Source organism: Hirsutella rhossiliensis, assembly GCF_020360975.1.
Source record: "Hirsutella rhossiliensis strain HR02 chromosome Unknown scaffold00017, whole genome shotgun sequence".
Classification (NCBI taxonomy): Eukaryota; Fungi; Ascomycota; class Sordariomycetes; order Hypocreales; family Ophiocordycipitaceae; genus Hirsutella; species Hirsutella rhossiliensis.
This window is the reverse complement of record NW_025408683.1, coordinates 391,817-416,793: the sequence shown is the minus strand read 5'-3', so window position 1 is coordinate 416,793 and position 24,977 is coordinate 391,817. Positions and strand designations below refer to the sequence as shown.

General features: G+C 44.2%; 3 protein-coding genes across 3 annotated transcripts; 2 read left to right on the top strand and 1 right to left on the bottom strand.

The window, feature by feature from the left end:
• Window positions 1-16,232: 16,232 nt before the first annotated feature.
• HRG_10772 (ankyrin repeats (many copies) domain-containing protein) lies at window positions 16,233-16,586 on the top strand (the record flags this gene model as incomplete). The annotated part of the gene is made up of 1 exon (XM_044869242.1): window positions 16,233-16,586. The coding sequence occupies one exon, from the start codon at window positions 16,233-16,235 to the stop codon at window positions 16,584-16,586; it is 354 nt and encodes a 117-aa protein (XP_044715591.1).
• A 793-nt stretch (window positions 16,587-17,379) lies between these two features.
• On the bottom strand, window positions 17,380-19,482 carry HRG_10771 (peptidase S41 family protein ustP; the record flags this gene model as incomplete). The annotated part of the gene is made up of 3 exons (XM_044869241.1): window positions 17,380-17,547; window positions 17,611-17,724; window positions 17,770-19,482. The coding sequence occupies 3 exons, from the start codon at window positions 19,480-19,482 to the stop codon at window positions 17,380-17,382; spliced, it is 1,995 nt and encodes a 664-aa protein (XP_044715590.1).
• Window positions 19,483-21,807: 2,325 nt separating this feature from the next.
• Window positions 21,808-24,228, top strand: HRG_10770 (fes/CIP4, and EFC/F-BAR-like domain-containing protein; the record flags this gene model as incomplete). The annotated part of the gene is made up of 4 exons (XM_044869240.1): window positions 21,808-21,852; window positions 21,911-22,122; window positions 22,189-23,759; window positions 23,831-24,228. The coding sequence occupies 4 exons, from the start codon at window positions 21,808-21,810 to the stop codon at window positions 24,226-24,228; spliced, it is 2,226 nt and encodes a 741-aa protein (XP_044715589.1).
• Window positions 24,229-24,977: the final 749 nt, after the last annotated feature.

Below are 24,977 nucleotides of genomic sequence, written 5' to 3'. Positions count from 1 at the left end.
CTACTTTAGGAAAAAGGGGCCTTAAGGAGGATATTAAGTCCTATAAGAAAGGGGGGCTTCTCTAAGGATAAGTCCCTAAAAAGGGGGCCTTTAAGAAGAATAAGCCCTAATTAAGCTAGGGGCCCTCTTCTAGGATAAGTCCTAATTCCTCTCTTCGGCTATAGACGTCTCCTTCCTCTTACGTGCTATTAGCTCCTCTCGTAGACTCTTAAGGCGGACTTCTATAGATAGCTTCTCTCGAACGTCTTCTAGCTTAATTTACTATAAAAAGACAGCTAGCTTCTACTTTAGCAAGGGCTTCGTAAGACCGTTAGCTTTTATTAATACCGTTAGAACCTAACGGATAGAAATAAGTCCCCTTTAGACCTCTTAGCGTAACTAATACTAGTAGATATCGATATACTATAGCTAGGTTAATAGCTTACTATTTTCTATAAGAATTTATATAGTCTACGTATTATTATATTTTATAGCTAATAGGGTTAGAATTTATAGTCGTAGAGATATTAGTAGCCGGCTAAGGAAAATCGATTCTTTTAACGCTTCTAAAAGAGCTAGTAGCTCTGCCTCCGTACTAAAAGTAGTAACGGTAGCTTACTTCGAAGCTCTCTAAGCAATAGTTCCTCTAAAAAGGGATTAATATACCCCTATAAGCTCTTTCTATTTAAGGAATTATCCGTAAAGGACGAATCGCTTAAATAAAGGAAGATTTTAGCAGCTTATTTCCTTCCCTGCCCTCCTAGGCGTAGACTATATAATCTCGTTAAATAGAGATAAAGGATAGATTTATCTGCTGCTTCTTAATACCTAGGGCTAGGATTCTAGTTATACTTAGCTAGCCGGGAGACCGTAAAAGAGATATCTAGTCTAGTAGAAATAGCTAAAAAAAGTAGGGATCCTACCTTCTATTAATATTAGTGTTTTTCTTGCTCCCTAGCTTAAAAGAACGGATTAAGTAAATGCTCTTTATTTAATATAGGCGTAGAGGGAAGCTTTTTATCGAGGGATTTAAGGAGGAATTTATAAGCGACCTTATCGATATAAGCGTCTTAGGTAAGCTAGATAGTCCGTTAGGATTTATTCTAAAGGATTCGTATCCCTAGGAACTACTTTAGCTCCCTTAGCCTAGTTATCTTATACCTTTATTATAGGCCTTGTATAGCCTCCTTAGTAGTAGCTTCTTCCTCTTTTAGGTAGGCCTAGATAATATCGTCGACGTAGAAGAAGACTATAACTTTACCCTTCTATATTATATACGGTTCTTAAGGGACTTTCTTAAAGCCTAGGGCTTTAAGGGAACCTATTAAATGCTATTGCTAAAGAAGGGGTAATCTTCGTAGTCCGTATAGAGCTTTCCTAAGCTATAGAACCTTTCCTAGCTATTAGAAGCCTAGTAGAAGGCGTATATAGATAACTTCTTCTTCCTTAAGTAGGTAGTTAATAAAGGCGTTAACTATATCTATCTAATTAAGCTTAAGGTCGAATTTTACTACTATAGCTATAAGGGTCCGAAAAGACATCCCTACTTAGGTAGTTGCCTTAGTAGGTAGATCCTATTTTTCCTATTAATTCCTATAGATAATAAGCCGGGCTTTATACTTCTAAAGGAGGCCGTGTTTATTAGTCTTATAGATAAAGACCTACTTATAGCTAAGGACCTATTTTCCTCTTGCCTTTTCCTTAAGGACCTCTTCGAAAGACCCTATCTCTTTATATAAGGCTAGGTAGTCTTTCTAGGCTTAGAAAAACTAGTCTTTAAAGGGGTGTTTTTCTAGCTGCTTTTAGTTTGCTAGTAGGTCTAGGAGGTCTCTTTAATATACCTTCCTTGCTAATATCTATAGCTTAAAAACCTAGGCTGCTATAAACGCTCTATAGGAACCGTCTTATATAGGCGTTAGATAGAAGTCGGAAAAATAATCGAAATAGGGGAGAAATTAGTCTTCTTTTATATCGGGCCCTATACCTTCCTTTACTTCTTAAAGCAGGGATAAAAAGGCAGCTAGGTAATCCTTCGAGAGAGGTACCTTTCCTACCCCCTTAGGGGTCGAGATAGAAAGACTAACTAAAAAAACTGCTTTTAGATCTTCTTCTTACGTAGGAGGAGGCATAGGAAGGTAGGCGTATTCTAGCTCTACCGCTTTCTTATAGTCTCCTTCTTCGTCTAGATTATTTAATCTAGTAGCTTCCTCTTCTTCGAAGTCGGCGTTATCCTTAACTACTTCGACGTCGGTTTCCTCTTCTATTTCCTCGTCTTAGACCTCTTCTTAAGACTATTAAGAAGGGGGGATTTAAATCTTCTAAATTAGCTAACGTTATAAGAGTAAGAGGGGCTATTAATCCCTCTTTCCGTCGAAGAAGCTAGATTCGTCGAAAATTATATCCCTAGTTAAAATAAACTTCCATAGAAGAGGAATCTAAATTTAAAAGATATTTATAGAATTATAACTAACGAGGTAACTAATAAAGGCTCTAGGATTAAGCTTTCTTTTCTTCTTCCTTTTTAGCTATATATCGGTAGTTATTGCGTATGCCTTATAGCTATAGGCACGAAGGTAGGCTAGCGAGGCCCTCTTCTTCGTAAAGAGCTTAAAGGGGGATTTTTAGTCTATTCCTTAGTTTAGTTCCCTAGGGTCCTTAGGGTCCCTAGGGGTCCGGTTTTAAAGGTAATAAGCGGTCTTAACTACTTCCTTCTAAAGGTTATAGGGAAGCTTTATAGTAAGTCTTACCGTATAGGCCCTTTCTATTATAGCACCCCCTAATCTTTCTACCCCTCCGTTCTAGGCCTAGGTATTTATTGCTAACGGGAGGGGTAAAATGCCCCTTTTTCGAAGCTAATTTAAGATATCCTTTGTAAATAGCTCTTTATTAAACCGTATCTTCTTTACCTTATAGCTAAAGTAGGATTTTATCTAGTTAACGAAGTCCTAGAGGGCAGACTAGTTATACTTACTTAGGTAGGTCTATAAGAAATAAGGGAAAACCATCCCTAAAAAGGCGTCTATAAAAAACATTACCTTAACAAAGCTTTCTTAATCCCTAGAGATGTTAGTTTAGTCGACCTAAATTTCCTTATACGGCTGGTCTAGCCGTAAAGGGGTTTGTCTAGAAATTCGTCTCTTAGTCTTCCCTTAGCTATAGTATTCGTATTTAACAGTCTTTAGTCCCCTTATTCGTACGCCTTATTATTAGCCTAGCTTATATAAAGCTAGGGGGCCTAGGTAACTAAGTCGTGCGTGCTAAAGAAGGCCGTCTCCTTAGGCTGCCGGAAGAGGGTCCTTTAAACCTACCCTTCTTTAAGTAGGGAAAGCTAACTTCTTAAGTAGTTCCTTCCTATAAATAGGTCGGAATTCGAAAATAAATTAACCGAATTTTTCCTTAATAAGCCCGATAGTTTAATTCTTCTAGACTAGCCTCGTAGGTTTAGACGTTATATCCTAGAAGATTCCTTCCTCTTAAAGAAGGCGGAAGGAAATTAGGCTCGTTAAAAATCAAGGGTAAAAAGCTACCCTTTTTCGTCGAAGAATTTATATAGACCTATTAGGTAATTTCATCGTGAAATTTACCCTTCTATATCCCTCTATCTATACGGTTAATTCCCTAGTAATAAGGTATTCCCTCTATGCCTTCTTAAAAGACCGGAATTATAAGAGTATATTATAGATTTCGAGGGAAGTACTAGAGTTAAGGATAGCTGATTTTCGTAGGGGATAGTCGGAGGGTCTTAATAGGTGGTCTTACTAATCCGTAGGGAAGACGAAGGCCGGATTTACTATACTAACGATTTTTCCTCGAATTTACGGCTCGAATAAGGGCAGCGGCGTTAGTTACTATTTCTTAGTAACCTAAATCTCGTCTATCTTCTTCTATAATAAAGGGTCCTCCTTAAGAGACTACTATATTATTTCTTATAGCCTCTTTAAAGGGTTAAATCCTTTAGGTTAGTTTTCCTCGAAGACCTACTAGTATTATAATAATCGATAACCTAGGGATTTATAGGCTATATAGCCGTTTCGTCGTCTAGTCTTTTATTTCTTGAAGGAATCCTCGTCCCGGTCTAGAAGGTTTACTTAAAAACCCCCCCTTTTTACCCCTTATTGCTGATTTTAACGAAGAGGTTCGATTTCGACTACTTCCTTAATTTTTCGACTAATAGACTAAAAGGTCTATTAGGGGACTAGTCGGGCCGGTCTAACTAACGGGACCGGGGCCGGGCTTAGAGTAAGAGGCGGAGCCGGGGCCGGGCCTAGGGCAGCCGTTAAAGACGGTGTTAATGCTCTCGAGGGAGGAGGAGCCGGAGGGGCAATAGCCGTAGTAGCAGTAGCGGGAGCCGTAGTAATAGGGGCTATAGCAGCTATAGGGGCCGTAGGTCGAGCCGTCTAGGTCGAGTGCTAGCTATAAAGTAATAAGACTGCTTACTATTATACTTTAGTAGCCTCTTTATCTAGTTCTCGGCTAGCTTCTTAAAAGATAGTTAAGTAACCGTTACTAATAGGCTTTATTAGTAGAGATATATCCTATAGCTACTAGCCGGAAAGAGCTTCTATAAGGAAGTATTAGTTAGCTTCCTTAAGGATCTCTTCCTACTTAGCTAGCTATAAAGAAGCTAGTAGGTTCCTAGTAGAAAAGGCTCCTAGGTAGGCCGTATAGGTCTTCTTAATACGGTTAGTTATATAGCCCCTCTACGGAGCTATTAAGGTCTCGAGCTTTAAAAGCTACTACCTAGGAGTCTCTTTCTCTTAAAGAGAGATTAGCTTTATAGTACTAACGGATTCCGTTATTACCGTACGAGTAGTAGTTAGTAGCTTTATCTCGTAAAGGTATTCCTTACGATAACTCTTATAGTTACCTAAGGTAGTAGAAAAAGCTCTTTACTATTTAGAGGTTAGCTCGGAGAAGAGGGAAGCTCCCTCTATAAAATCCGTTGCCCTAGGATAAAGAGGGGGCTTAAGAGGGTCCTATATATTAAAGAAGACTAAATTATAGATAGTTCTATCTATATAAGCCCGTAGCTCCTTTACCTACTTATCCTAATCTTAGGGTTCTATAAGAATCGTCCTATAGACCGTAGGGACGGTAGAGTCGGTTTTCGATATTATTATAGGGGAAGGGTAGAAATATTAGTTAAAAATCAGCTTTTCTAGTAAGAGGGGTAAAGGGAAGCTATAAGTAATATAAGAAAGGTGCCTTTTATAGTAGCCGGAAGGTATAGGAATTTTATTCCTCCTAGGCTTATAACTCTCGTAAAAAGAGATACGAGAAGTATATAAAAATATACTAAGGTGAAATTAGAAGTAAGGGGTCGGACAGGCAGGGCAGAGAGGTATGATTCTTATAGGGGCAGTAATTGCGGTAAGGGAATAATTATTATATTGCCTTAATTCTCCTTCTTTCCTCTATCTAACGTCCCTCTTTATATATATCTAGCATCTTAATTAATAAAGAAGATCCTACTTAAAGAAGCTACTAATGTCTTTTTAACTACCGAGCTTTTTACCGGTTTTTCCCCTCCTTTCTAGCCGTTGCCGGCATATCCGTCTTATCTCTCGCTACCTCTATAGGAAGCTATCGCTACTTCTACTTCCCCTCTTACCCCTACCCTCCTCTCTATACCTCCTTTTAGCTCCTTCCTTAAAACCTGTTTTTTAGCTTCCTAGGTCCCTCGTACTAAGGGATATCTCTAAGAAGTACGAAATTAAGCTACGCTTCGCGATAAGAATAGCTCGACTAAATTATTATAGATTTATAAGACCTTAAGGTTAATATACTTAACGATATAAGAATTAGATAGGATTTTCTTATAGTAGTAGATAAGTAAGACCTTTATTAGTCTATAATAATAAGAGCTCTCGACCTTTATAACGAAAGATATAGTAAAGATTAACTTCCTTAAGGAACTTAATTACTAACTTTAAATAAGAATATACCTATAAGAAGAAGTTATAACTACTTATAAAAAGGGGAAGCGCTAATTAAATCTTTAGGAAAGTAGATACTTAAGCTAAGTACGTTAGCTATAAGTAGTATATTAATAGCTTAATAAGCTAGTAGGAAAATTACTACTTACTATAGGTAATATATAATAAGAAACCCTTATTAGGCTAGAAATATAGTAATCTAGCGAAATAGAATATCGAAAAACAGCTAAAGGACTATTTAAATAAGAAAGTAAAATACCTAGCCTAGACCCTTAATTCCTACCTTAAAGGAAAAGAAATAGCAGATACTATTATTAGTAATAATAAGCTAGGAAAGACTATTAATATAGTTACTTTACTAAGGGTAAATATAGCTATTAAGGGAACGCTATTACTTACTAATAAATTAATATATAACTTAGGGGCCGATATTAACCTCTTTAATAACCTAGGTTAGTTCTAGGAAGGAACCTTTAAGTAGGGTTCTAATAATAAAGTCTAGGTTAAAGACTTAGCCTTTAAGGGATAAGGAATAGGAATAGTAGTTATCCTTATAATTAATAGTAGAAAGATAACTCTACTATTATAACTACGGTTAGCGGGCTATAAGAAAGCTAGCTATATTTACGTAATAAAGCGGCTTAGAATAATAGTTAGGATAAGAAGTTACTTAAGCTTAGCTTACCTAAAGTATACGTAAGCTAAGTAAGCCTTATATAAATAGATTACTACTTAGGAGCATAGCTTATAAGTAAGCTATAGTAAGGGGGATTATAGCTAAGACCGTGATCTAAGGATAGTCTTTATAGGTATATATAGCTACCTACTTTTACTTCTTTAAATAGATAGCTCTCTAGCTTTTAATATAAAGGGATATATTACCTAAGAAAAATAAAGGTCTATTAACTTTTATATAAAAAAGGAAATAATTAAAATATATATCTATATATAGGTAGTAACTATACTATTTCTACTTATTACGAAATATTATAGTATTTATAGTAAGATTTATACTAATTTAAATAATAGTATATAAATAAAATATACTAAAATTCTTTACTTTCCTTACTTTTAAGCTAACTCTCTAAGGTAGTAATAGGTTAAGAAAAACGTCTTAAATACCTTTTATAGATTTAAATATCTACCTAGCTAACTAAAACTAAAAAGCTTTTTATTAATAGTATTTAAAATAACGCTAGAGCTTCTTATTATAAAAGACTTAAAAGGAACTAATAAAGTATATTCTTATACTCCTTAGTATACCTTTTAAAGTTTAAAAGGATTCTCTTAAAAATAGATTAAGGAAAGTTATTAGTCTCTTACTATAGCTACGCGGGTTTAGGAAGGATTACCTAGCTGCTTTTCTTCCCTTTACCTTACTCTATATAGCTATAAATCTTACGTACTATTAAGATCTTTAAAGGCCTAGCCGAAATTCGTTATTAAGAAATTACTTAAAATGCCTAATAATAGATATTAGTCCTAAGCCGCGTATTAAAGAGTCTCTTATTTATTTAGTTAGTTTAATTAATTAGCTTAAATTATTAGAAAGCTTAGTACTTATATAAATAGTCTTTTTATTAATATAATTTATTATAAAAGCTTAGTTTAAAGACTAAAAGTAAAGTAATAAAATAGTTTATAATATAAGAAAATATTTAGGCTATAAAAGGATTCTAGAAATCTAGTAAGGAGTTAACCTAAAAATATATAAAGAAGAAAATAAAGTAAGACTTACTCTTTCTATTACTCTTAAAGAATGCTTTTTACTACTTAAACTACTAAGGTTAAGTATACTTTAAGTACCTATAGCTTAGGAAATACTAACTAAACGGCTATACTAAAGTATCTCTAAAAATACTAAAATACTAATACTTCTTAGTTCTATAATAATTAGTATATAAAAGTAGTTAAGGTTAAGAAGATTAAAATACCTTTTAGTCTTACTTAAGTACTTCTTTAATTCTTTAAAAAGGTTACTTACTACTAAACTAAGCGTTAAACTTAAGCGACTTATTACTTTTATTAAAAAGAAATATAATCTCGTTAATTTATTAAGCTTTATTTTCTATCTTAGTATCGATATCCTCTTAGTTAGTATCCTCTTTAATAAGAGCGTCCTTATTAAGGATTATATCGCTTTATAATACTAATAGGCAAAGTATTTCTTTAACTTAGTTTAGATATTAGCTAAGTAGAAAACTAAATTTATTTTTAATTAGTATAAAGATTAATTTATTTCCTATAGTTACTACTTAGTACTTACTACTTACTTTTAATTTTACGAGAGTCTTTAGTAATTATAATAGCTTTTTCTTCTTTACTTATATTTATATAGGTTATAAAGAACTAGACTTTCTTTCTTAATCGTATAATAGCTTAATATATTATATTCTTAGCTTTTTTAAAGACTTTCTTATTATTAGTTATCTTAGTAACGTAATTATATACTTTCTTTATATTTATATTTATTAATAGGGTATCTTCTACCTTTTATTTTTTTAAAAGTATATTAAGTAGACGGCTTATTATAGATTAGTATAAAGATTAATATAAAGTAAGTAGGAGTATTTAGGAACTCTTACTACGTCGCTATTACTCTTAATTATCTATAAAGAAGAGAGCTAAGAAATATAAAAATATCTAAACTTATTAGCTAGAATATTATATAAAATAAAGAGAGATATTACTTACCGTTTAATCTATAGTATTAATATAGGTATTAAAAGTAAAATAAAAATTCCTAATACTAAATAAAAACTAAATCTTTACCTTATACCGACTTACTTTTTACTAGAAATCGATTAAGTTAGTAGATCTTTATAACTAAATAACCGTATTTTAATTAATTAAGAAGCTTATTATTACTAGCTTATATTATTATAACCTTTCTTTTTTTTTCCTTCTTTAATAAATATATACTTACCTATAACCGCTAAGCCTTTAAGGTTAATATACTATCTATATATAAATAGCTTTATATTAATATATTAATTATTTATAGTAATCTTACTTTTAGTCTTATAGTACGCGGCTGGTTTTTTAGCTAGCTAACTAGCTAAAAGACTTTCTTTTATAAGAGTCTTTAACTATTATAGGTTATAGGCTTAGGCTATAGCCTAAGCTATATAGTTATATATAGAGGGCCGGATCCTATATATATATATATAGGCTAGCCGCGTATAAGAGAGCTCTATATAGCTTATTAATATTATCTTATAGATAGCACCTATACCTACGCCTCTACCTACTCTATAATAGTATAAGCTATTAACTAATAGATCTAATAGATATCTTTTTAGAGAGGGCGCCTCCCCCTTAAGGAAGCACTCCGCTCCTCTTTAGACGGATAGGAAGTATTATAGCTATCCTAGAAGCGATTAAAAGCGCGACGGCTAGCGAGAAAGATAAGGTTCTTACTATACTAAGGGAGCCGTCTATAAGACTAGCTCTAACCCCTACGGCCTCCGTAACGCTAGTTACGGCGGCGATACTACTAACGCGGAAGCCGCTCCCTTAGCTAACTTAGGACGGTAAGCTAAAGTCTTTTTACTTCTTCCTTAGCCGGCTATAGATAAAGTTTATAACTAACGAGAAATAGGGCCTAAATAGCTATCGCGATATAGCGTAGTATTCGCTCCTTTATACGCTACCGGAGCCTTAGATATAGCGGATCTCTAGATTCTAGGATAAGGGCGGCCCTAGGGGCAAACGCGACCTATAAGACTTCTTCTAATACCTTATATATATATTTAGCAACGTATAGGAGCGGGAGAAGGTATAAGATAGGCTATAGACCCTTAAGTAGGAAGATAAATAAACCTTTAGCGAATTCCTTCCCGATTTCGAAGAGACGCTCTTATAGGTAGCGGGGACTATAGTATAGGAAGATAGCGTAAAGCTTATATAGCTATAGAATTCGATTACGCCGGCCTTATAAGAGCTACTTATCCCTATAATTATACTTACTAACTACGGCGAGTATATAAGCCGGTTAATAAAGGTAGCTTAGGGCTATAAATAAACGCCGCGTTTTTAGAAGCTTTATAAGCGCACGCCGTATAGCGGTAATAGGATTACTGCCCCTTTATAAGATAAATAACTAGCTATCGATATAGATAGGGATACCTTAATATCGGCTACTTATATAGACTAGGCTAGACGCGGTAAAAAGACGCTATCGATTACCCCCTATACCGCCTTATACTCTAAGTAGTAAGCGAAGTAAGTAACGAGCGAGGAAATTAAGAAGAGGAAGGCTAACGGCCGCTACCTACGTTATAGAGTATCTATATACTTTATATTAAAATGCCCCTTCCTTTTAGCTAAGCGGCCTATAGCGGTTTAAGTAGCGAAGATAGAACCGCTTCTTACCTTAGACGATAAGGAGGACTCCGCCCCCCTAAGCCCGGAGGAAAAAGAGTAGCTTTAAAGTAAAGATAGGCTCTAGAGCCTTAATTACTAGTACTAGTAAGGGAGAAGGAGGAATTATCCGCCTATATAAAAAAGGAGCTTACTTTAATATAGGTTATAATTAATAACTCCTTACCTATTACTACCCTTATAGACGAGGGCTATTAGTATTACGCTATAGTTAACGAGGCGCTTATACGAGAGATATAAGTACCGGTAAAAAAGATCGCCCTAAGGCGAGTAAAGGGCGCCTTAAGCGCGATAAAGGGTATAGTAATTAAGGGTATTACGTAGCTAGCTATAGAGGTTAACGGTTACTATAAGCTTATTATAGCTTATATAATCCCTTAACTAGAATTTCCCTTAATCCTTAGGAAACCCTAGTTATTATATATAGAGTTATATTTATATATAAGTAGATCCTATAAAGATCTAAGCGATCTAAGACTAAGCGGCCCTAACTATATAAATAGGCGTATAGAGCTTCCTTAAGTTCGCGAACTATTATAGGATATTTATTAAGGGCTTCTCTTATATTATAAGTCCCTTAAACGAGATTACTAGGAAATAAACTACTTTTCGTTAAGGGCTTATATAGGAAGGAGCGTTTTATACGCTTAAGGACCTATTCTCGCGGGCCCTAGTACTACTTTAGTAGGACTTTAACTAGTCTATATTAGTCGAAGCGGACTATAGCGGCTAGGTACTTAAAGGAACGCTCTCTTAGGAGGTAGATAGGTAGAAGTAACTAATAGCGTTCTACTCTTATAAGCTAACCTTAGTAGAGTAGAATTATACTATTTACGATAAAAAGATACTAGCGATTATTAGCTACCTTAAGTAATAGTAAGTAAAGCTCTAGAGCTATAAGAGCTTTAAGGTTCTTATAGACTATAGGAATCTTAAGTACTTTATAACCCGCTAGTACCTTTTAGAATAGTAAGCCCGCTAAGCGGAGTATCTCTTACGCTTTAACTTCTCGATTAAGTACTAGCTAGGGCGAGACTCTATAGTCCTAGATACGCTTTCCTAGAGGGATTAAGACCGGCTAATAAGAGCGGATATTAAGGCCCGGGATCTATAGCTTATCCTATAAGAAGCGCTATAGACTTATATAAGAGCTTCTTTAGTAAAGGAAAGCGCGGCGCTAATAAATAAGCCTTCCCTTATACTTTTACCTTAGCTTAGCGAGGAGGGATAGACCGGCCTAAGAGCGTATATAGCGCGGGTGTTTTAAGATAAGGTCCTCTAACGCTTATAGGATAGGATATCGTCTCTAAACTATACCTATAAGAGCATACGCCGCGCTATTAAGTCTAGCGCTCGACGCTTTAATCTAAAGCTAAAGCTAAAGGTATAAGTAGCCGACTATTATATCGACCTATAGGGGCACCTACGTTAGCGGGGGAGACTATAGGTGCTAGGCGCGCTATATACTATAGAAGCTAGGAAGAAGGATAGACCGCCGGAGCTAGATAAATAGAATAAGCTTTAAGGAAAGGTAGTTTAGCTCGTTTATAACTCTAGTATTATAGGCTACCTAGGTAGGCAGGGTATAGTAGTAGGCCTTACGAGGGATTTCTACTAGCCCCTCTTATAGTACTACGTTCGCCGCTTCCTTTATAACTACGATATCTATAGCTATACTAAGATTTAGAAGGTATAGCTTAAGGGGCTACTTAAGTAGCTTCTAGTACCTAACCGGTTCTATATATATATATATAAATAGACTTTATAACGGACCTCTTACTTATAGAGGGCGGTAACTACTATATATAGGTAATTAAGGACTAACTTAGTAAGTTTATAGTATTAAAGCTAATACTATCTATAGATATAGAGTCTTATATAAAGCGCTTCCTATAGTACTAAGCCTGCTTATATAGCTAGCTAGCCTTTATTATAAGTAATAAGGGATTAAATTAAACTAGCTACTTTTAGTAGTACTTATACTAGCTACTTTAGATTATATAGCTACTTAGTATAGTATATTACTTATAGACTAACGGAGGGCCTAAGAAGGTTAACTAGGAGGCGTAGGCTTACTTATAGGCTATCGTAGCCTATAATTAAGTAAACTAAGACCGTTAGCTCCTTATAGCTTAACTTATATTAAATAATAAACTATATACCTCTATTAAGATAGCCCTTTTCTTTATAATATATAGCTTTAAACTACCCTTACTAGTTCCCTTTACTATAGATATAGTAGTAAAGTAGTATAGTAATTTATTATTAAAGGGCCGCGCCTTTATATTTATATAAAAGCTATAAGAGACTATAGATTATTACTAATCTATAATAGCCGCCGCGGTATAAGATTAAGAGCAGCACGCTAATAAGACTAAGGCCCTAGTAGATAGGTTTATAGTAAGAGATAAGGTATAGCTAGACCTCTATAACTATAAGTTAGTACGGCTAAAGAAGAAGCTTAACTAGCTATACGCGAAGTTTATAGTATAAAGGGTTATTAGCCTATAGGTTATAAAGCTCGATAGTCTCTTAATAAGGGTCTATAATAAGATTAATATAGACCTCCTTTATAGAGCCTCCTTTAACCTACTACTTAGATAAGAAGTAGTAGACGCTTAACCGCTTATAATTAAGGTAAAAAGAGAGGATAAGTTTAAGGTTAAAGAGATATAGGCTATATATTAGAAAAAGGTCGGTAAAGGGAAATACTAAGAGGTCCTTATTAAGTAATATAGGTATCTTAACCCTATATAGGAACCTATATATAAGTTTATAAAAACTATAGCCCTTAATAAGTTTAAAGCCTTATTTAAAATAGTAAATAAGAATAATAAACTAATAGATTACTAATAATAGCCTAGGCTAAGACTATAAAGTAAGTAAAGTAAAGTAAGTAGTTATAATAATATAAGCGTAATAATATAAGTAAAGATAAAAATAGCGTTTATTTTAAGGTAAAGCCTTTAAACTACTTAGACCTACTCCTTATCCTTATTATTATCCTTATCCTTATCCTTATTATCCTCCTCTACCTTATTAGCGGCGGCGGCGCTCTCTAAGGCGCTTAAGCGGCCCTCTAAGCCCGCGAGCTAGTCGGCGGTAGCGGTAGCTCTAGGGGCTCCGGGAGCGGGGAGGGCCCGGCTAGTAGCAGCGGTAGGGGCGGCGGCGGGCACGGCTAAGGGGACCGCCGATAGGGCGACGGAGGTAGTATTCTTAGTACTAGGAGAGTTAGTAGCGGAAGTAAAAGAGCTAAAAGAGAGGAACTTACTTAAGGACGAGGCCCTAGCGCTCGAGGGCGTAGAGATTATAGTAAGCGGCGGCGGCGGCGGTAAGGCGCTTCTTAGTAGCCCCCCGTACCTACCTATACGCGCTAGCCTTTTAAGCTAACGCCGTAGCGGGTAGGATAGGAGGCGCCGCTTTATAGGCGCGGCCGGCACGCGTATACTAGTAATAACTACCGCTATAGCGGCGCCCGACTTAGTCGGCGTAGGGGAGCTCCTATAACGCGCACCGTATATAAGGGGCCGCGCGGGCGGCTCCGGCCTATACTTAGCGTTTATACTTTAAGAAGTTAGCGGAAAATAGCTACTACGCTCGCTAGGTAGCGGACTTATAGGGGTAGTAGAGGTAGAGGCGGGGGTAGAGGGGCCGGGCGTTATAGCTAGTAGCGGGGACGGCGTTATTATATAGAAGGGCGACGTAAGGGCGGCTAGCGTAGTAAAGGTAGAGGCGGCGGCGGTAGGCGCGGTCGCGGGGGCGCGGGTAAGAGCAGCGGTAGTAGTAGAGCTATTATCGGCCGTGCTTAGTATAGCGTCGACGAACGACTCTATACGCTCTAAGAAGGAGGAAGCGGGGGAAGGGGAGGTAGATATATCTATCGCGGAAGTTAGTATTACGGATTATAGCCTCTTACTTTATAAGGTAGAGAACTTATTAATTAAAGTTATTATTATTAGGGCTATTATTACTACTATAGCTACTACTATAAATATACGTTAATAAAGCGGCCTATATAGCTAAGAATAAACTAACGCTTTAAGTAAAGTAGAACTTACTTATTACTACTACTACTATAGTTAAAGAAGGAGGAGAAGGAAAGGATAAAGAAAGGGGGGGATACTGCCTTATATACCCCTAGGTAAAGGAGGCTGCTTAAGGCTAAGGGGATAAGTAACCTAAGGCTTACGTAGGTCTAGGCCGGCCGCCGGCTACCTAGGGGCGTATATAATAGGTCGCGCCCCTATTTAAACGGCTAGCTAGCTAATAAGTATAGAGCCCGGTTTTAGCTACCTAGGCTAATAGGCGTAGGGATAATAGGGCTAGTAGGGCCTATATAATTAACGGGAAAGGGTAGGGTAGAGCTAGCGGTATAGGCCTAATAGTATAGAAGCTATTAATTAAGTAACGCTATACCGCGCTTAAGGGAGGGCATTATATAAGAGTCTTTAACTATTATAGGTTATAGGCTTAAGCTATAGCCTAAGCTATATAGTTACGTATAGAAGGCCGGATCCTATATATATATATATAGGCTAGCCGCGTATAAGAGAGCTCTATATAGCTTATTAATATTATCTTATAGACGGCACTTATACTTATACCTTTACTTACTCTATAATATCTTTAGCTAGAATATAAATACTAGTAGAAAAACTAGCGGTAAAGGTAAGGGGAAATTAGTTAAGCTAATAAGTTTTATTAAGCGTAAATAAAGATTTAAGCTAGGTAGTAAGTCTTATTTATCTTTTCTTACTTAAACGTAATAAGACTTAAGTATATTTCTTTCTTAGATTATCTATTAATTTTAATATTAGCTATTACTTTACGCCAAATTCGAAAATTCTAGTAAATTCCTAATTTACTTATCCCTTACGCTTTATTCGCCCGCTTTATTTAAGAGGTTATATAAGATATTACTCCTAGCCTTTATATCTAAAAGGTAGTATTAGTAGCTATCTAGGAGTCGGTAGAGAGTATACTAGCTACTATATTCTAAGGTAAGTTAATATAATTATTATACTAACTATTATACTAACTAGCGACTATAAATAGTAATAAGATAGCTAGCTATTATAGCTAAAAGAGTTATAATTTAGTAGAAAGATATTACTACTTTTAAGGATATTATTAATATCCTTAGGAAATAAGACTAGTCTTTTTTAGTCTAAAATAAAGCTAGTATATATACCTTATTAAAAGTTATTATATTAATTATTTATACTAACCTTTTTCCTTTAGCGGATAGTTCTACCTCTTAGCGTAACTTTTCCGATTTATTAAGAGCCTAAAAATAAAAGCTTCTATAAAGCATATAACTAGTAAAGATTAAAGAAGCGCATACTTATAAAGTTTAGGCTTAAAGAGATAATTTTAATAAGAAGCGGAAGTAGTTAAAGGAGTAACGATAATTAAAGGTATAGTAAAAGAAGAAAACTACTATTATAGAGATTAATAGTAAGAGGAGTAAAAATAAAGATAATTCCGACTATAAATAGCCCTAAATAATTAAAAAGACCTATAAAGTCCCCCTAGATAATAAGGCTAATAAGGATAAAATATTTAAAGAATTACTATAATCGTTAGGCATAGAAGAGCCTATAATAACTATAGATAGGCTTAAGCTTATCCTAGCCGGCGGGAAGTATAAGGGTAGAAAGTTAGGAGTAAAAGAGGCTAAAAATATCCTAGCTCTAAGTTAGAGATAAGGAGATAATTAGTATAATTAATTAGTACTAGACTTCTAGTTCTCTAATCTCTATAAATTCGCTTAACTAAAAGTAACTTCGAATAAGAATCTACTAAGTTATTTTAGGCTAGTCTAGGTACCTAGCTTTACCTAAAGTATATATTAATAACCCGTAGGTAAATATAGTCTTTTATCTTAAAACCTATTTCTACCTATAGACTAGACTAAAAAAAATTAGGCGGCCCATGGGTAGCCACGGGCGCCTACTTTTGAAGTCTACCACCGACAGGGTCGGAGCGGGCATCAAGGAATGGGGCCAGGAGGCCGTCGTCCGGCTGCCGGTCGAGGCCGGCGCCGATAGGGAGGTTCTGGACTACACCTTGTCGACGCCGCTGTGCCGGGCCGCCGACAATGGACACTATCCCGCCGTCCGGCTGCTGGTGATGGCCGGCGCCAACAAGGAGGCCTCGACCATCGGGGGGAAGACGCCGCTGTTCCTCACCACGGCCAAGGACCACTGGCGTATCTCGAGCATGCTGATCGAGGCTGGGCTGATAGGGAAGAGGAGTTGGGCTTCTTGGGAATGTCGCTGCCCATAGTACATGCCAGGGGATAGAAAGCCAACCAGGTCGAAGACTACGCCGACTCTCGAGTTGAACAATAGGCCGGCCGGATTAAGTAGACTCAATCCATATAAGACAGGCATGTATAGAGGCTGGGAAGAATTACAATTGTACCATATAACCGGAACAGCTGCTGAACCGACGACATTCCCCGCACGTTGAAAGACCCTGGTTCTTGAAACCCCCCTCGGCGCGGGTCACAGCCGGTCAGAGAGCCACGACGAGATGCTCCGCGTGTTGCATGATATAGACGGCACTCGACAGTCTAGTTCAAAAGCTTCGCGAAATGTTCACCCAAGATATGTAAATGACGAGGCCCCCGGCATCCCTGCAGGCAACAAGGCCGAGGGGATCTTCCAGGATAAGAGCGGGCAGGGGAGCTGGTTAGAAGCCGCCGTAGAGACAACAAGGATGCCGACTACCGAGATGAAGGCAGTCAGCTAGAAGCCCCCAAAGCAGATCCATGGATTGACGATAGGGCAGCATTGAACCAGCCAGGAGTAATTGGTTCGAGGAGACCCTCTTTCGCCTAACCAACGTATTAGTGTTAGATTGGTTGCCTTGTGTCCAGCCAACTGGCACTTTAAGCGTAATTTAATAACATGAAAGCTGCAACACTAGGTATCAATAAAGCATCGTCGCTATTCCAGTTGGGATATCCTCCGTCTCTGAGCGGATTGTTCTCTCAACAACCCCTCCCCCTCCCCCCTTTCTTAGAATGTAAAGGCCGCTCATCCTCGACAAGAAGACGGTTGTACCCGAGCATCCGTTAACGCTGGGGTTTGAATTCCCGTCCTCCACCAGCCACGCCAGCCGATCCCTCGACACACTTGCCGCCGCCCCAGATGGCCTCCTTGGCGGCGGTCCAGCTTGTTTTCGGATCCATGATGTTTTCCCGGGTGTAGAACAAGCGGCAGGAGGCTGCTTGGAACTCAAACTGCAGGGGCCTGTCTTCCTCGCCCTGCAGGTAGGTGCTCTCAAAGTTGACTCGGCCTCCGACCTTGAACGGCAAGCCTGGCAGCGGCGGCGGCATCCTCTTGTCAGCAAGGTCCAGCTCCTCGGGAGACAGCGGCGGGGGCTTTCCGGCAAGCAGCTTCTCGTCGCTCAAGATTTGCTGTGACACGTTGACGAGGTCTGAAATGACATCGAACGGCATGACCTGGCCGCCGCGGACGCCGCCCATGATCTGCATGGGCCCGTTCTGGGGGCGGCCGCCGAAAGCCAGCGTTTTGACGCCGCCGACGTTGGCCATGATGTTGACGAAGCCGGCGCAGGATGAGTGGCAGAAGCCGTTGCCCACTACCAGGATATCCTCTGGCTTGAACGGCGCCGTGTCAAACGTTGTGCTCGGGGGAACGAAGCCTTCCAGGGGATCCTGCTCGGTCGACGCGAGAGTGAAGTTCAATGTGTAGACGGCTGAAACCTCGACCCCGAGCTGCGGCCGCTCGTCTCCCAGAATGTCAGATGCCGTCTGGAAGCCGTGCACCTGGTCGGGGGCCACCATGGCTGGGAATGCCAGGCCTGTTTGAAGACTGGCCGCGTCGGTGCGGTTGAGGGCTCCAAAGACCTTGGTCAGGATATCCGTTGCCGGGCTCCGCCGAAACCGAAGAGCGTCAAAGGGAAACTGGCCGGGAAACAAGACCTTGAATATGTTGAGGAACCGGATCGGCGACCCGCCCCCGTTGCCCGACACATCCAGGATGAGCTTGTTGCGGCCCGAGGCCTTGGCCTTGGCGATAATGTCCTTGGCCACGTTGGCATAGGTGAGCGAGTAGTCTTCAGGCTTCTCGGACCCGCCAAACGAAGAAATGACCATGACGGCCGTCTCGTTGTCCAGAAAGTATCCGCTGACCTCGTTGTGCGGATCGCGGGCAATGGGCTCCGGGTACCCTGGGATTCCACTGTCAAAGGGTCCATCGGGTGGCGGCGGAGGAGAGGGAGGGCCCGGCGGCGGCGGACGGCAGTAGGTGGCAAGGACCTCGTCTGCCGAAGAGCCGTTGAAAGCATCCTTGCCAAAGGGCCCTGCCAGTGTTTCGATGTCGACGGATGAGCCGTTGGTGAACCTGACGGTCGTCTTGCCGGCCCCCGGCCAGGCCCCGTCGTTCTCGATGAAGGATCCGGCCGGATGTATTGTCTGGGCAGCAAGCCACGACGGCGAGCGGAACAGCTCGTTCCACCGCGAGTCCGGGTCCTGGCTTGAAGACATGCGGGCAAGGTCCTGCAGATACTCGAGAGCATCTCGTCCGTTTATCTCTGCAATCGGCGAGATGCTTGCCTTGCCTTTCTGGGACGCTTCGATATCGGAAAAGGCAAACAGCTCGGGCGGTGCCAGACCATCCTCGGACACAGACACAATGCCATCATGATCCCGCTGGAACCTGAAAATATCCGAGGTGCAAGGCGTGATGCCGAAGTGGCCGTCGTGGGCCGAGGTGAAGAGCGCCTTGAGGTCGACGTTGAAATCATACAGACTTTCGTAGTTGTTGCCGCCAATCTGCTCCAAGCCCCCAAAGATGTCGACGGGCTCGGAAGCGTACGAGTCGGGGGGGTCCCGCAGAGCCTCGATCGTGGACTGGAACTCAACATACTTCTGCAGCCCGCTCAAGAACGCCCTGGCGCCGAGGAAGTCAAAGGGAAGCGACCTGAGGCAGTCGTGCGCAGCTTGGCCGGGGATCAGGGCCTGTGGTTTCGGCAATGTTGCGTTTGTCGGCGAAGATGAGTTTGGCGGTGGTGATGGCTGTTTGTTCTGGGGAGCGCTCCTGAGTTGATCGCGAACAGAGCCGCAGGCATCGGCTCGTTTGCTGTGCGGCTTGGGGATGGTCCCGGCCGAAACCAACAGCGAAACCCGGGATAGCATCACGAGCAGCCGCATGATGATTTGCTTTTATGCTTATAGTTGAAGGTTTATACTTTGTCTCCTTCTCCTTCCTGCTACACCAACGGCGGTGCCCGATTTAAAGGTAACGAAAGCTCTATCCATCACTTCTAGCAAGTACGTCACCAGCCTAGCTTTGGTCAAGGTTGGCATTGACTAGTTTGCGAGAGCGTGTGAAGAAGCTTACGTGCATGAAGAGCTGCGTTTGAGAAAGGCAGAGGCCGGTCTCCATGCCATGACTCGTCAGGCCTGGAGACCAGACTGCATTACGTTCCGTACCGGCCTTTGCTAGTCTCTTGCTACTCCCTAGAGTCGATCACAAGGCTTAAAAGTCCACTCCCGGAGTCTGGCGGGTTTCAAGTGTCGAATGGTATGAAAGTAGCCGTGAGGGGAACGGCTCGACATCCTTTGGCCTTGTTCAAGGGTTGTCACGATGCTTCAAGCCGAGTCCTTGGACGAGTTGGCCAGGTAAAATAAAGCCTTGCTATCAGCTGTCTTTTCTATGTCATGCGGACCCCGAGTCCGCTGTGCCTGCCCGGTTCTGCCGTGCCTTGATAGCGACGGGCCATCAACTCCTGCGCCGTATAACCTGCCTCTGGGGTCTTTTTGAATTCGATTGTCAGCAGAGGACGGCGGCGACATTAACCGGAGAGCCTGGAACGCACAGATGAAGCCGGGGCTGGAAGACCTGCAGCCCGTGTCCACACTTTGTGCTAGGACCTGAAACGTCTAGAATCGGACCTCGAACAATTCGAACCGGAGAGTCGACGGGATTACCCAGCGCCGAACCTGGCGACCCTCTGGCATTGGCTTCCGATTACAACTTACAAAGCTTGCTACCCGGAAACTTGAACCAGGTCGGTAGCCAGGGAACCATGGGCATGAAAGGCTGAGAGCCTTAGGAGCTTTCAGTAGTATGGGGTTGGCGGTTTCAGCCCGATCCATACGTCGTCACCCGGCTCCCGCAACTTCCTTGGATAGGTTGGCATCTGACCAAGCATGACCCCTGCAGCGCCCACATCGGATGGTGCCAGGCTGACGGCACGCGATGTCCGATGCGGTAGCGGAGAGACCTAGCCGGGCCCGCTCCAAGTCATGCAGCACCGGCCCGCACGAAGTTTGCACTCTCGAGTTCCCCGTATGGTGGTTCCAGTCCACTCTCAATATTCCTGAGCTTGACCTTGCCGCGATTCCCCTTGTGACCAACGCTTCAAGGCTGAGCCTGAGGCAGAGCACAGCCTGGTTCCCACACCTCGTCACCTCGCGCATCTCATGCCGGCTAGATCGGCCGAGTTCGATCTGAGAGGCAACCCATCGTGTGAAGCTGGAGAGCAACAGAAAACGTGACATGCAGGGCCAGGCCTAGGCATCGGGCGTGCCAGCCAGAGTATCCCGTAGGACGTGGGCTTCGACATGTCGTGGCCGGACAGCCCGGGATCATGCCCGCGCCAGCACAAAGGCTTGGGGCCGTCGCATCAGATTTTTAAGAAAGAGAGAAAGGTCAGAAGAGAGGCATCACGGCACTTCTGGGCCTGTTATCGTGGGTTCGTGGTGCTGCTGCGGACTGGTTGCCGAGGGACGGTTTCGGCGTCTTAGAGAGAGGTCTTACCAACTGATCTCTGATGCGAAGAACGAACTCGAGACCTGCCGCGTAAAAGTGTGGTTTGTGTGTAGACCGAGGGGTTGAGAAGGGGCTGCTAAACGCACGATGCATACTGCCTTATAGAGAGTTGGAGACCTACCGCTTCCAGTCGCATCTACAGCCGTGCCCACAACGACACGTACACAGCTTCTAGCTCCTTGGAGGAGATCATGGCCGAAAGGTAAGAGCTCGGCCAAGGGCAGAGAAGAGAGTCGATGAGGAGATGGATACAGTTAATACTCAAAATAGGCAATCCCTTGGCCGCTGCATACGAGGGTTAAAAGCCATACACTTGCCAAAGGGAGACGCCATCTTTTTGGTGCCTGACCCACGACTGACCGGAAGAACATTCCGAATATCTGTCCAGAGTTTCGGTACATGCTTGACGGCTGGATGTGTCAATTCCAATATTCAGGCTGATGCATGTAGAGTCAGTCGTCCGACGTGAAGGCGTCACTGTCGTGTTGTGTTAGTCGTCCGTCTCGGCCAATGAGAACTCGGCGGCCCAACGGCGACTGCGGGCGGCCCTTTTGTTGAACCCCGCCCGCCTCGTCCTCGCTCCGTCTCTCCCCGGCCGCGCCATCATCCCACGATGCACCTCCCGCCCCGGGCCCAACAAACTCTCCCGACAGGCCTCCCTCGCATGCATCGGCCGACCCGTGCATGCCCTCGTCTCCGTCATGGCAGCGGTGGACGGCGCGCCGACCTTTGGCGCCGAGCTCAAGGTGGGCGGCCATCGCCGGGAGCCTCGTCGCCACGGCCACGACTGACATTTCCGCCCAGGACGGCTTCAGGCCCGCCAGCGCCTGGGTCAGCCACGGCATCGCCTGGCTCGACGAGATCCAGCAGTTCTACCGCGACCGCTCCGCCATTGAGCGCGAGTACAGCGCCAAGCTCGGCGGCCTCGCCAAGCGCTACTTCGACAAGAAGAACAAGCGGTCCGCCCAGCTGAGCGTCGGCGAATCCCCGACCATGACGCCCGGCTCGCTCGAGAGGTGTGTGGGCACCGCGTCTCCCTCTCCCCCTCCTCGCGAGACGCCCCGTCGCTGACCGCCGGACAGCGCCTCCATCACCACCTGGGCCACGCAGCTCACCACCCTCGAGGCCCGCGCCGCAGAGCACGACCGCTTCGCCGCAAACCTCGCCCAGCACGTCGCCGAGCCTCTTAAGCAGATTGCCGCCCGCTTCGACGAGCTCCGCAAGCGCCACGTCGAGTACGCCGACAAGCTCGCCGTCGAGCGCGATGCCTCGTACGCCGACCTGCGCAAGGTCAAGGCCAAGTACGACGCCGCCTGCCAGGACGTCGAGGCCAAGCGCAAAAAGTCCGAGTCCCACTACGACAAGGCAAAGGCCCAAAGTGCCTACCGCCAGCAGATCCTCGACATGAACAACGCCAAAAACACCTACCTCATCGCCATCAACGTCACCAACCGCCAGAAGGAAAAGTACTACCACGAATACGTCCCCGAGCTCATGGACAGCCTTCAGGACCTCAGCGAGTTCCGCACCATCAAGCTCAACGCCCTGTGGGGCGTCGCTGTCCGCCTTGAGACCGACATGCTGCAGCAGAGTCACGGCATCGTCGGCCGCCTGGGCGCCGAGATCACGAGGAACGAGCCGCACCTCGACTCGCTCATGTACATGCGCCACAACGTGGGTGCCTTCCAGGAGCCCCTCGACAAGGAGTTTGAGCCGAGCCCCGTCTGGCACGACGACGACGCCATGGCCATCGACGAGACGGCAAAGGTCTACCTGCGCAACGTCCTGACCAAGTCAAAGTCCCAGCTGGGCGAGCTCCGGAGAGAGGTGGACAAGAAGCGCAGAGAGGTCGAGAGCGTCAAGAAACTGAGGCTGCGCGTGCGCGACGGCACCGAGCAGAACAAGGACGAGGTCGAGGTTGTGCGCACCCTCTTCGCCATGCAGGAGGACCTGCACAGCGTCGACCGCCGCCGCCTGACGGCCGAGATCGAGACGTCGACCATCACCTCCGTCGTTGGCGACGTCACCCTCGGCGCCAAGAACCACAACTTCAAGGGCCAGACGTTCAAGATCCCCACAAACTGCGACCTCTGCGGCGAGCGCATCTGGGGCCTGAGCGCAAAGGGCTTCGACTGCAGGGACTGCGGCTATACGTGCCACAGCAAGTGCGAGATGAAGGTGCCCGCCAACTGCCCTGGCGAGCAAAGCAAGGAGGAGCGCAAGAAGCTCAAGGCCGAGCGCCAGGAGGCCGCCAACACACTCCTTGCGCCCGATGCCGGGCCCCCGGCGCACGTCGCCGAGCTGCCCGACCTGTCGCGCTCCAACACCATGAATTCTCTCAGCTCGCGCTCCGCTCGGCCCTCTCTGGCCGGGTCCGCCTCGGGCGCGCCACCCGCCGACGACAGTGGCGGTGCTGACGGGACGCCGAAGGCCGCCGCCCCGTCAGTCAAGGCCCTGGCTCCGGCCCCCGCGCGGAAGCGGGTAATGGCGCCTCCGCCCGCGGCGTATATCAGCGAGCTGCCCGGGAGCGACGTCAACGGCGCCAGGGAGGAGGAGAAGAAGAAGGGCAAGATGCTGTACTCGTTCGAGTCCAGCGGAGAGGGGGAGCTGTCTGTGCCGGGAGGCAGGGAGGTGGTCCAGCTTGGGCCCGACGGTGAGTTTGAGATTCCCCCCCTTTTGGGACGAAAGCCCCCTCACTGACTGCTGGCTCCCCCCCCTGCGCAGACGGCTCCGGCTGGGTCAAGGTCCGCGCCGGGTACAAAGAAGGCCTCGTCCCCGCGACCTATGTCGACTTCTCATCCCCAACGCCCCCTCCCGTCACGGCCCCGCGCCCCTCGTCGACCTACTCCAACTCGACGACGTCGTCGACGGCCGGCGCACCCGCGTCCGCATCCGCCGCCGCCAAGAAAAAGGGCCCCGCCGTCGCCCCCCGCCGCGGCGCCAAGAAGCTGCGCTACGTCGAGGCCCTGTACGAGTACGCCGCGCAGAGCGACGCCGAGCACTCCATGGTCGAGGGCGAGCGCTTCGTGCTCGTCAAGGACGACCCGGGCGACGGCTGGGTCGAGGTGGAGAAGGCCGGCGTCACGGGCAGCGTGCCCGCGAGCTACGTCCAGGCCGCCTAGCGGCCGCGGGCCAGGGCAGGCGCGCTACGGCACCGGCGGCTGGGGGATTCGGGCATGACGCCGTGAGGTGCGAGTCGAGTGTACGTGTACGTTGGGAACAAAGGGGATACGTCGGCATCGCGGTTCAAAGGGCGCGGGAACGAAGAGCACGGCCACAAGGTGCATACGGGAAAGACGAGCACGACTTCAAGATGTGTACACTTACATTATATATATGCATATGCGGGATGACTCACGGTCGTCTTGCGCGCACGGCTTCAATCATACGGCGTTTTGAACTCTGCATGTTTTCGTACCTCGCCATGGGGCCTAAAGTCAAGTGAGGTGGAAGACGGGCTTCGCATAATGTGCGAGTCGCCAGTGCTCTTTGTTTGTCGAGACGTTCGCCTGCCCGCGCGGGCGGCGATGCGTCCGCCTATGTATTTGAATCAGCATACAACAAGCAGGACCCGGGGGTGTCCATCCCCTCCCGTTCCCTTCGTTAATGCCGTTTGTCTAATTTTACACTTGCTCCCCCCTCGAACTCAGCGAGCCTGCGGGATCCCGGCCCCGGCCCTGGTATGATCCCCTGCATCGGAACAGGGTGTCGTCCGTTGGGTATTCGGATCCCGCCCGCCCGCTCCGGCCTCCCCTCGCCCTCTTCCTCGTCGCATCATCGCCGTGGGGGATATCGTGTCAACCAAAGGTATCCGAGTGCACCAGCCTTGAAAAGTTTTATGTCGCCCCTCTGCCCCTGGAAACGCCATGCC